The sequence below is a fragment of the Garra rufa genome, chromosome 3, assembly GCF_049309525.1.
Source record: "Garra rufa chromosome 3, GarRuf1.0, whole genome shotgun sequence".
NCBI classification, from domain to species: domain Eukaryota; kingdom Metazoa; phylum Chordata; class Actinopteri; order Cypriniformes; family Cyprinidae; genus Garra; species Garra rufa.
The window spans coordinates 2,699,541-2,713,116 of NC_133363.1; the positions used below are offsets into that span (position 1 = coordinate 2,699,541).

General features: G+C 34.7%; 1 protein-coding gene across 1 annotated transcript in view; it reads left to right on the forward strand.

The window, feature by feature from the left end:
• The window catches only part of LOC141332533 (adhesion G protein-coupled receptor L3-like), a 70,889-nt gene extending 62,028 nt beyond the window's left edge, over window positions 1–8,861 (forward strand). The window contains exons 6-7 of the mRNA XM_073837661.1: window positions 6,285–6,381; window positions 8,851–8,861. Of these exons, the coding sequence (XP_073693762.1) occupies window positions 6,285–6,381; window positions 8,851–8,861 (108 nt within the window). The remainder of the gene's footprint in view (window positions 1–6,284; window positions 6,382–8,850) is intronic.
• Window positions 8,862–13,576: the final 4,715 nt, after the last annotated feature.

Here is a 13,576-nt window from a genome sequence, read left to right on the forward strand (position 1 = left end):
AGAGTCAATTTTAAGGATTCACGGAAATATCTTAACATCAAGAATATGATATTTATTAACAGACTGAACAGAACAACTTTTTATTCAGCTCACACACCCAATAGACATTCCTTTGGGGAGCGCCAGCTCTCTATTTAACGCGTTTTAATACACTAGAAATTAGGGTTGGGCGATGTCGACCAATCTGGCATCGCACGATGTCTAATGTGAAACATCGCGATGGACGATGACATCGTCGGTGGGGGGCGGGGGGAGGTTGGGAATGAGGGATGGTTGTTGTTAAATAATTAATTCATAACGAATTAATTAACTGTAGCCTACCGTTTCCACCAGTGCTTAATTTGAGCTGGATCCTACTGGATCCTGTTCCGGAAAATGTCAGAATTTGGATTTTTGCGTTCCGGTATTTGTTTTTAAAGTTCCGGCTTTAACAAGTGCATTAGATCGTGACAGTGCTTGCGTGCATACGAGACAGAGCAAGCACTGGTTTATGTAGATGTATTTGGAGGATGTGTGTTGGTCCTTAACATATTTTCAACCAGTCAGCTTTTTTAAGTTCAAAATCGCTCTCTTTGATTGCTTTATCCACTCTCTCCAGACGCATTTAATGAGCAGCGGAATGTTTAGAGAGAGAGAGTGTAATATCAGAAATAATACCAAATCAAGCGAAATATTATTATGTATTAACATTATAAACACTATAAACATAGCTGTAAGTTAGTTACCCTGACTCCAAAACGAATCATTTAAATGTAACGGTATTAAAGGGATAGTTCACCCAAAAATGAAAATGTGATGTTTATCTGCTTACCCCCAGGGCATCCAAGATGTAGGTGACTTTGTTTCCTCAGAAAAACACAAATGAAGATTTTTAATGAAAACCAGTGCAGTCTGTCAGCCAAATAATGGACATGGATGGGCACCAAATCTTTAAGAGTAAACAAAAACATGCACAGACAAATCCAAATTACACCCTGCGACTCGTGACGATACATTGATGTCCTAAGACACGAAACAATCAGTTTTTGTGAGAAACTTTACCTTTGATACACAACCACGTCCATCTCTCCTGAGCACGAGCTCAGCATCAGGCACGTTACATGTGAACTAGGGGTGGGACGATACGGGTAACTCACGATTCAATTCTGTGGCGATATGTGGCCCACGATATCGATAATATCACGATTCACGATATCTACGATATTCAATATATTGGAAGAAATTTCATCAACGATATATCACGATATATGTGACTGAAAAAGAAAAAAAATACCCATAATAAGGAAATCTTATGCATTTATTAATGCCAACATTTCCAACACTGTGCAAAGAAATATGCATTTGCATAATAACTCACTTCCCCTTGTCTTAAATGTAAACACTGTACGGCTAGAGAGATAAAAAGTGCCTGAACATTAAAAAAACAACATGAACATTATTTAACATATCATACTGAAACGTCAGTAGTAAGTTACTGTAAAGTGCTTTATGTTAACCTGGACAGTGGTCACATCAAGGCATATTCTTCTTGAGGAACACTAACTGATCAGCATGCTCAACTAGCGGGTGGGTCTTTGATTTGTTTTTCGTTATTTTCCGCCATTCTTCTCGCGTCTCTTTTTTCTGCGCTTCTTCTCTGTTGTTGTTAGTTAACTTGTGTTCTTCACTGGCCGCTGCTTCCGCCACTTTACCCCTATTTACTCGAACAGCGCCCCCCGCAAACAGAATGGTAGATATTGGGTAGTGACAGTGACACTGACAACGGGTAAATTAATCATTTGTGTTGTAATAAAATATCGATATTGGCCGTTAGTGTATCGATTATTTATTGCGACAGAGAGCACAACAATATATTGCAATATCGATTTTTTTTCCCACCCCTATTGTGAACACACTCTGGCGTAGAATACGCAAACGCCGGAAACAATCTGTTGCGTGTATACAACACTCATTGTTTCCACAGAGCATGAGGTTGTGGGTATAGCGGCTATTCAAAATGGTGATTACTTGCGCTTATCCTGATTGTTCAAACCCATTTAAAGCTAAAAGATCACATTTGCTTGCGCAAACTCATCCAGGACTTCTCACTGATTTGCATACACTACGCCAGAGTGTGTTCACATGTAACGTGCCTGATGCCAAACTCATGCTCAGGACAGTTGGACGTGGCTGTGTATCAAAGGTAAAAAGTGATATAAATACTGTTCAGTTTCTCGCAAAAAACGATCGTTTCGTGTCTTAGGACGTCAATGTATCGTCACGAGTCGCAGGGTGTAATTTGGATTTGTCTGTGCATGTTTTTGTTTACTTTTAAAGCTTTGATGTCCATCCACGTCCATGATAAGGCTGGCAGACTGCACCGGTTTGAGTTAAAAATCTTCTTTGTGTTTTTCTGAGGAAACATAATCACCTACATCTTGGATGCCCTGGGGGTAAGCAGATAAACATCAAATTTTCATTTTTGGGTGAACTATCCCTTTAAGAACAGAACAGGAATGAAACAAAATATATAAAGTTAAGAATCCAAAACAAAGCGAAACTAAAAATAGCAGGCGTTGGGCTCACGTACCTCTGTAATTCGGCACAAATCCAAGTGTTTCCATATTCCCAATGTCTTTGAATGATAAACTGTTATTTATAATGTTTACTAGGCTTTGTATTGTACATTCGTTTTTCGATGGAAAACAAAATATGTGACCCTGGACCACAAAACCAGTCTTAAGTCGCTGGGGTATATTTGTAGCAATAGCCAAAAATACATTGTATGGGTCAAAATTATTGATTTTTCTTTTATGTCAAAAAACATTAGGAAATTAAGTAAAGATCATGTTCCATGAAGATTTTTTGTAAAATTCCTACTATAAGTATATCAAAATGTAATTTTTGATTAGTAATATGCATTGTTAAGAACTTAATTTGGACAACTTTAAAGGTGATTTTCTCAGCATTTTGATTTTTTTGCATCCTCAGATTCCAGATTTTCGAATAGATGTATCCCAGCCAAATATTGTCCTATCCTAACAAACCATATATCAATAGAAAGCTTATTTATTGAGCTTTCATATGATGTATATATCTCAGTTTTGTAAAATTTTACCTTATGACTGGTTTTGTGGTCCAGGGTCACATATATTCTCTTGTTTTTTGTTCCAAGCTCTGTTCGTTAAGGTAAAACCATGAAAAAGGCATATTTGGTGTAGCTTATTTAATCTAATTTAATAAAAATTATTTAGATTTCTTTCTGCTGTTTTTGTATGCCTCATTTATTAATGTAAATGAACTAGTTTGTGTAATTCGTTTGGAGTTCACTGTAATTTGTACTGTGATCGATAACAACTTCCTTGTTATTATTTCCTCATAATAATAATAATAATAAAATAAGTAAAGATGCGGAAATTGAACGCATGCATTTCATTTGGCTATATAGTGTGATTCAGTGTGTGTTTTTTGCGAGTGGGTTGCAGCTGCGGCTCAGCATCGTGATGTTTATCGGCCATCGGCAATGGATGATGGCATCGTCTATCGACCCAACCCTACTAGAAATATATGTGGGAATATTAGCAGAAATTAAACCTTGTGTCATAATCGTGGAGACAGTATGCTTGGAAATAATATTTAATGTCTTCAATTGCATTCGTTATTTGTAATATATAACAAAGTCTCAGCTTTCAGAATCAGTTTTATAGCTAAATACAAACAATGCGTCGTACAATAATGTGGTGTGACAGATCACTGTATTCTCGTGAATCAATTTATTCAATTATACTTTCTTTGTAAGAAATTCCATAACATACATTATATTGTTGTCTCTTCTGAGGTGTTAAGTGACTATTCACAAGCTGTTTTATTCACAGTATAATGCAATAAATAATTGGACATTCATTATTTGCAGTGCACTAGACATCCAGTAAATGCAATCATTTTGTGCTTTGCTTTTAATATAACAGCTCAGCTTTCAAGTTCTGTCCATTTTATCATGAAATACAAATTATAAATGGGTATTTTCTCTTTATTTCAAGTTTATAGCAGAATATAAAAGTGAAGGAACATCAGAAGGCATAGACAAAATAACATTATAGCCTAATTGAATAAAACAAATGTCTCATTATTGTAATCGGAAAGATGATTGACTCACATGCCGCTTAAAATGAAACAAATACAGAGATCTGTCATGTTTTTGTTTTTGTTATTGTTTGTTTTTCGCTGTAAAACTGACAGATTTTAAAAGCTGAGACTATCTCCCTGTGCTCCTAATCTGGGCCACTTGCATGCACAATAGGATAGAATATGCTCTCAGAATATTAGAACTTTAATCTCTTAAAAGCTACAAATTAATTCTCATAATTTTGGCTTTATTCTCGAAACAATTTGACTTTATTTTTTAAATATTTAGACTTCATTCTTGTAATTGTTTTACTTTGTTCTCAAAACATTTCGACTTTATTTTCTAAAATATTTAGACTTTATTCTCACAATATTTAGACTTTATTTTTTTTTTATATTTCAACTTTATTCTAATAATTTTGACTTTATTCTCTAAATATTTCGACTTTATTCTCGAAACATTTCGACTTTTGTTCTTGTAAATTGACTTTATTCTCTAAACATTTCAACTTTATTTTCTAAAATATTTAGACTTTATTCTCACAATATTTAGACTTTATTTTTTTTTATATTTCAACTTTATTCTAATAATTTTGACTTTATTCTCTAAATATTTCGACTTTATTCTCGAAACATTTCGACTTTTGTTCTTGTAAATTGACTTTATTCTCGAAACATTTCAACTTTATTTTCTAAATATTTAGACTTTATTCTCGAAACATTTCGACTTTATTTTCAAACCATTTAGACTTTTTTTCTTGTAATTTCGACTTTATTCTCAAAATATTTCAACTTTATTCTCGTCTGTTTTTTTTTTTTTTATGTGGCACTAGAATGCAGTTGTAAGAATCAATGAGATTTTTCATAAATGTACTTATATACTACCGGTCAAAAGTTTGGAGTAATTTTTTATTATTTTTTCAAGTCTCTTCTGCTCACCAAAGCTGCATTTATTTGATTATAATTACAGTAAAAATTTTAATATTGTGTTTTATTTTTTATTTATTATTACTTATTGTTTTCTGTTTAATTTTAAAATGTAGTTTATTCCCATGATGCAAAGCTGAATTTTCTCCAATCTTCAGTGTCCCATGATTCTTCAGAAATCATTTAATTAATAATTATAATAATTAATAATTCCGTTATTCCAAACTCTTGACCTGTATTTTTTATTATTATTATTATTATTATTATTATTATATATTTTTTATGTATTTTGCATGTAAAACAGTATGCAGTATGCAATGATAATCATTTCTAACAGCAGTAGTTTATATCTTTGTCACATTATTAATTCAGAATATGCTTTCCAATTATCATAAAACTGGATATTTAATCCAATTTGATGTGTTAATCTTTTTGGAAAGGGATAAAATTGCAAGTTAAAAGTCGTAGCAGATATTATGTTGGAAATAAAAGGTTGAGCATTTTGCATTATAGGAAACAGCATTAATTTATTTATATACAATCAGCTTCAAAACCAAAAACACACGCTGTTGTAGTATTTTACAGGACAAGCTTTTTACAATTCAATCTTTTCCAGAGCCGTATTGCATGAACTTGTTTATGAAATTATTTGCATACTACATGCCGTGTATATATTGCATCCCGCAAAAAAACAACTACTCTTATAGTTTGCAACAGACAAGGTTGTCTTTTTAGAATTAATTCAATCTCAGCATAAAGAATTCATTCCTTTCTAGAGGAACATTCATTTCCATTCGAGTCGCCAGCAGGATTTCCATTGTATGTCGTCCTTGTCTCATACAAATCTTCGGCTTTACCTATCTGTGCTTGAATATCTCTTTTCCATGGTAACGGTTTGTCTGCTTACACAATCTCCATGGAGACGAGGTTTCCAATTTGACCTTTGGCCTTTTAGGGGTCGTCTGCAAACATGTAACGCGAGTCTGACATGCAGCAGAAACACTCCTGTCTGACCCGTGACCGCGTGTGTGTGCGTGTAAATGTCAGAGAGATGAGGAACAGCGACAGGATAATGCTTTTATACCGACTTGTGAGCCTTTTAGGTGGAATAAACCCAAAAGTGAGCATTTTGTTGTCGTTTTCTCATCCGTTTAAGAGTTTGAAAAGCTGTTCGGTTTAATTTCCAACTGATGAAGTGATCTGTCTCTGATCATGTGAGAAGTGTGTGTGTGAAACGCTGTCGTTGTTCACAGAGCCGAATCCGCCGCATGTGGAACGACACGGTGAGGAAGCAGTCCGAGTCTTCATTCATGGCTGGAGACATTAACAGTTCAGCGACGCTCAACAGAGGTACACAAACACAAACACAAAACACATTGTGAAAAACAAGTGCACTGAAAGGACTACTCCATTTCTAGAATAAAAATGTCCTGATCATTTACTCACCCCCTCATCATCCAAGATGTTCATGTCTTTCTTTCTTCAGCCGCAAAGAAATGTGTTTTTTGAAGGAAAACATTTGTGACCCTGGACCACAAAACCAGTCTTAAGTCGCTGGGGTATGTTTGTAGCAATAGCCAAAAATACATTGCATGGGTCAAAATTTTAGATTTTTCTTTTTTGCCAAAAATCATTAGGAAATTAAGTAAAGATCATGTTCCATGAAGATTTTTTGTAAAATTCCTACTATAAACATATCAAAATGTAATTTTTGATTTGTAATATGCATTGTTAAGAACCTAATTTGGACAACTTTAAAGGTGATTTTCTCAGTGTTTTGATTTTTTTGCACCCTCAGACTCCTGATTTTCAAATAGATGTATCTCGGTCAAATATTGTCCTATCCTAACATCAATAGAAACATCAAATACATCAATAGAAAGCTTATTTATTGAGCTTTCATATGATGTATAAATCTCAGTTTTGTAAAATTTAACCTTATGACTGGTTTTGTGGTCCAGGGTCACATTTCAGGATTTTTCAGACTAGTGGAAAGAAAACACCTAAAAGTGTTGCACTTTATCTATTTGTGTCAATAGATTTCAATTACAATCTGCATTTTTAAAGGCTGTTTTTTTAAATGCGTTTATTCTCCTACACTGAGCCATAAATCTCCACTTCAGTAGCACTCACACACACCAAACTTGATATTTTTATTACTGTCTACAATCTTAAAAATATAAAGCTGCTTTAAAAGATTCTTCACAGCGACGCCATAGAAGAACCATTTTTGGTGGATCATTCAGGAAACAACACCGTATTAGGAATCAAGTGCATGCAATTATGATTTTGAATGGGGTCATTTTTATAATTTCAACTATTATTAATCTTTTGGACTGAATGTCCAAAAATCTTTTATGTGAAATATGTTATTCTAGTCAGTAGTAAATGAACGATAACATGCATTTTGTATGATCCCTCTTATTTTGGTCAAATAATTAACATTTTGCAGATTCTGAAAGGGGGGTGAAAACTTTTGACTTTTTTAACTTGCAGTAAGTAATTTTCAAATTACATATAAATATCTTTCTGTCTTCAGTCAACAAGAAATGAAGGTTTTTGAGGATAACATTGCAGGATTTTTTTTTTTTCTTTTCTCCATGTAATGGACTTTCATTTTTTTCACTAAATAAGACCCTTATTCCTTGCCTGGGATTGTGTAGAGCTTTTTAAAGCTGCATTGAAACTGCAATTTGGACCTTCAACCCATTGGCCTCCATTGCAGTCCACTATATGGGAATCCTGAATTGTTTTCTTCAAAAACCCTCATTTATTTTCGACTGAAGAAAGAAAGACATGAACATCTTGGATGACAAGGGGTGAGTAAATTATCAGGGAACTTTTATTCTGGAAGTCAACTAATCCTTTAAGTCCTACTTAAAGACAGGGAAGGTGATTTAAAAAAAAAAAAAAAAAAAAAAGATTTCTTGTTATTCCGTGTTGAAAATCTTTTCACATCCTGATAGGATCTAGTCTAAAGTTAAGCTCATTGCATTTTATACATTTAAACTGTGGTATATGTTCATTTAATTGCAAATAACATGCAACTGTGTCTCAATAAATATTCAGTTCACACTATTTTCTGAAGTATATTAAGCAATAAGTGCTCTAATAGTATGCTGAAGTGTACTTGTTTTACACAAGGGGTATTAAAACACATTACATTGTACATACAGGCAATTCTACAGAAATCTCCATACAGTAGATTATTTATAATTCTGGCTAAGTGTAGTGCTCTCAGCTCAGTTTGACATATTTTAGCAAATTTATATTCATTCCAGAAATCAAACTCAGGTTTTGAAATCTGAAATACATTCAGATACTACTAAAAATAAGTGAATTTAACCAGCGCTGGCAGAGTTTGGCATCCCATATAATTGCATGTTTGAAATCAGTGCAGAAAACAAGAAAAAGCAAGTTGAGAAAGATTTCGAGTCTACAGATAAAACGTAAAACTGGGCTTATGTTTCTTTAATGAAGATCTTTGCAACCCTGACATTCAATACATTAAACATTTACAAGTCAATTCAGAGTCTGTGAGTTTCTCCTGCAATGCATCTGAAATGCTGCTTTAATTGCGTGAGAAAAGTTCAGAAAAACCAGAACATTTTATGGCCGGTAAAATAAAACGATAGCGGTAATTAAACTTTAAAGACTTGAAGTAAATGACAGTGTGTTGAGATAAGGAGCAAATAGGAAAGACTCCTGAAATTTAAACTTAAAACAGTTTTAATAATTGTCATCAGAATGTAATGAAGCTCATTTAATTTCCATTTAGATAACATTCATGTTCACTCAGAGTCTGCGTGTGTTGTGTAGATGAGAGGTAAACAGGTGGATGAAGATTAATTAGCGAGGAATATGCCGTATCTTAAAACAAAACATTTCCAGTTGAGTGAAATGACAGCGGAGAGCATTTGAGAAAATTGCCTTTGCCTATATATATATATATATTTTTTTTTCATATTTTTGTATTTTCCATTTTTATTTTTATTTTAATTGAATGTTTAGCCATTTTATTGTTTTTGTCATTTTTATTAGTTGCTTTTTTAGTATCTCAATATAGTTTTCATTCATTTTAATTTCAGTTTTATTTTTATTAAAACTTTGCCCCCACAGTTTATTTTACTTAAAATATATATTTATTTTATTTTATACATGTTTTTTGAGCTTTCCAGATGCATTCAAGGAAACATTTGTTTTCATATTGGTTTTATTTTTTTGTATTTTCCATTTTTATTTAATTAAATTAAATTTTATTTTATTTTATTTAATAATTTTTTTAGCTATATATATATATATATATATATATATATATATATATATATATATATATATATATAGTTGTTACTTCTTCAATATTCAGTTTTGGTACTTAAAATGACATATGGGTCATAGACAAATTAAAATAATTTAAAACAATAAAGTAAACACTTAAAATGCTTTCTGTGTATATACAATCATTTTTTGTTAATGTAATTAGATGTGAACGGAGACGTCTTATCTATAGATTCTCTAAATTTATTGTGGAATACAGTTACAGGATAAGGTTACATTTGCCCTGATTCCCATTGTAATACACATATTTAATGTTACTGTATTTAAGGAAAGTGCCAAAAAAACATTCAGATAATGTCAACTGCTTTAAAAAAATAAATAAAAAAATAAATAAAAATTGCTAAACGTATGAGCCATTTTTCTAGTTGAGGCGGGATTTATCAGATTTCATTCACTTATGAGAACAATTTTGTTCTTAAACTCTGGCTTTGAAAGCACACACACACACACACACACACACAGAGAGAAAGCCACACACACACACACACAGAGAGAAAGCCACACACACACACACACAGAGAGAAAGCCACACACACACACACACAGAGAGAAAGCAGTGTGTAGGAGAATGAAGATCTACTCTGAATATCAGATGTCTCTGTGAAGCTGATTTCTCTCTCTGTCTGCGTTCTGATCAGTGAGACACTAATGTTCCGTTATGATGATGGATTGACCCTCTCTAGAGGGAGGAAGTGTCACGATGGCAATAATTAGGCTCTCAGCACTTAACCCGCACGTGTGTGTGTGTGTGTGTGTGTGTGTGTGTGTGTGTGTGTGTGTGTGTGTGTGTGTGAGAGAGAGAGAGGGAGAGAGAGAGAGAGAGAGAGAGACGCTCCATCACTCATGCTGCTCAGAGCGGACAGAAGTATTAACCAGAGACACAAAGCCCAACTCAGAGGAAGAGTGTGTGAGAGATAGACCGAGGAATCACAAGACTCTTCAAGATTTACCGAGTCACCTGCCTGTCACAGGACATTCACATTACACTCCGACAGACACAAAACTGCCAAAGAATTACAATTACTACAGACTAACTTCCAGTTAATGTGAATATTTACTATTGTTATGAATAATTTTAATTATTTAATCACACTTTTGTGTTGATCCATTCAGTGATCATGCATGAGTCATGGTGAGATTAAAAAACGTCAATTTTGACACAAAAAAGTAACAAACAACTTTTTATGTAATAATTATAGCAGTATATCACATAACAACCTTTTGTCAGAATTTAGAATTTATCTCATAATTATGACATAGTATAATTTTTTACTTTTTTGACTTTTAATTTTGACTCTTGTCATAATTTAGACTTTATCTCATAACCGAAATAGTACCCCTTAATTATGACTTTCTCTCGGAATTATAACATTATCTCATAATTTTGATTTTTATTTATTTTTAATTTTCATTTTGACTCTCATCATAATTTAGACTTTATCTCATAACTGAAATATTATCTCATAATTATGACAGTGTCTCGTATTTTTGACAGTATCTCATGATTATGACTTTTTGAATGTTTCCTTTTAATATTGACTCTTGTCATAATTTAGACTTTATCTCATAACTGAAATATTATCTCATAATTATTACAGTGTCTCGTATTTTTGATAGTATCTCATAATTCTGAGTTTTTTGAATATTGTTCATTTAAATTTTTAATCTTGTATTATTTAGACTTTATCTCATAGCAGAAATATTATCTCATAATTATGACAGTCTCACATTTTTGACAGTATCTCATGATAATGACTTTTTAAATGTTATTCCTTATAATTTTGACCCTTGTCATAATTTAGACTTTGTCTCATAACTGAAATGTTATCTCACAGTGTCTCATATTTTTGACAGTATCTTATAATTATGACTTTTTGTAATGACTCTGTCATAATTATGAGATAAAGTCTATATTATGACAATATTAAATCATGATTTTGACTTTATGTCTTTTAATTTTGATTTATCATAATTTAGACTATCTCATAATTTTGACTTATTTTTTTCTTTATCTCATTACTGAAATATTATCTCAGTTATGACTTTCTCATGATTATGACATAATATCTCATGATTTTGACTTTTTGTCTTTTAATTTTAAGTCTTGTCATAATTTAGACTTTATCTCTTCACTGAAATATTATCTCAAATTTATTTTTGGCTTGTTCGACTTATGTACTACCTATGACTATAGGAGAAAAAAACTGAGTAAAGTTATATGACACTTGTTATAATTTAGACTTTATCTCATAAATATGACATAGTATCTCATAATTTTGACTTTTAATTTTGACTCTTGTCATAATTTAGACTTTATCGCATAACTGAAATATTATAATTTTGACAGTATCTCATATTTTTGACTTAAAAAATACTTAATTTTGACTTGTCATAATTTAGACTTTATCTCTTAATTATGACATAGTATCTCATAATTTTGACTTTTTGACTGTTAGTTTTTGATTCTTGTCATAATTTAGGCCTTATCTTATAATTATAACAGTATGATTTTGACTTTTAATTTTGACTCTTGTTATAATTTAGATTTTATCTCATAATTATGACATAGTATCTCATATTTTTCACTTTTTTACTTTTAATTTTCACTCTTGTCATAATTTAGAATGTATCTCATAATTATGACAGTATCTCATAATTTTGACTTTTTGACTGTTAGTTTTTGACTCTTGTCATAATTTAGGCCTTATCTTATAATTATGACAATATAATTTTGACTTTTTGACTTTTAATTTGGACGCTTGTCCAATGTATTACTGAATGTATTAGTGAGAAATTTGCTTGTTAGCTATTAATAAATACAGGGAATGGGGAATATTTAGTTCCCTTTCGATACTTTCACTCGTACTGCGTCGTAAGACGCTTATGGGAAAAGCTCCTTTTCTCCTGAGACTGAAGCATTTCAATAACGCAGTGTAACTGCACGGCCATTGGTTCGTGCAGTGTTAAAGAAACGAACCAATGGCTCGGCAGCGGAGATGCACACACCTATGGCGATGATTCGCGCCCGATCGCGCCAAAAGGGGCGGAGCATCTGGCTATATAAGCGAGCATTTCGCCATAGGGAACTCAGATCCTTCTTCTTCAGCGACGACTTCTGATCTTCGCAGAGACTGACTACGCAGACTTCGCTCAAGCAAGCCTCTTCTTCGCCGTTGACGAGCCTCGCAGCGGATCTTCACTGCTCGGCGGATTGACGCTCCGGAGCTGATTCCCTGCTGCTATCCGGCGAACACCTAACTAAAAGAGCAAATTAAAAAGAGCAATTTCTACGGCGTTGTTGCAAATGCCGAGGCGTTTTTGTCGCTCGTGCAGAGCCCCTCTGCACGCCGCTGACACTCACGCTGAGTGCGTCTCGTGCCTGGGTCACGCCCACGCTGAGGCTGCGCTCAGTGAGACGGAATGTTCCCATTGCGGGAATATGAGTCTCACTTCCCTCCGCTCGCGGCTAGCTTTCTTTTCAGAGAGCGACGCCGCTCCTCGCGCCCTCCCGCTTACTTCCTCGCAAGAGCCTGCCAGGAAGAAGCAGCGGGGCAGGAGAGCTAAGAGCGCGGTGACAGGCGAGCTCACGCCGGCTCAGACCCCGCGTGCCTCGCCTTCACCACATGGAGAGGAATCGCCAGTTCTCTTCCTACATCCTGACCAGCGTCCCTCTGCGGCTGCGAGCGATCTGGTCTCCTTCGGAGGAAGTGAATGCGAGGATGACAGCATGTCATTGGCCGCATCTGACGCAGAGGAGTTGTCGGGCTCTTCTCATGACCCCGCCCCCTTGCCGTCTGCGCAATCCAGCGCCGCCAGCGCCGGTATGGACGCCGAACTTTTCTGTGTCCTATCTAAAGCTGTCGAGGAGCTGGATCTTCAATGGTCTCCTCCCGAGGAGCCCTCTAGGAGCCGGTTGGACGAATGGTTTCTGCCGGGGCGCCGCCAGGCCCCTCGTCAGCGAGCTTCACCATTCTTCCCCGAAGTCCATGACGAAATCTCTAAGTCCTGGCGTGCTCCATATTCAGCCCGCCTCCATACTTCCTCTTCTGCTGCCCTCACTACGGTCGACGGCGCCGAGGAAAAGGGCTACGAGAAGCTGCCCCCGCTGGACGAGTCAGTTGCTGCGCACCTTTGCCCGCCCACCGCTATCGGTTGGAAGGCGAGGGCGTCACACCCGTCTAAGCCCTGCAGAACGACCTCTACCCTC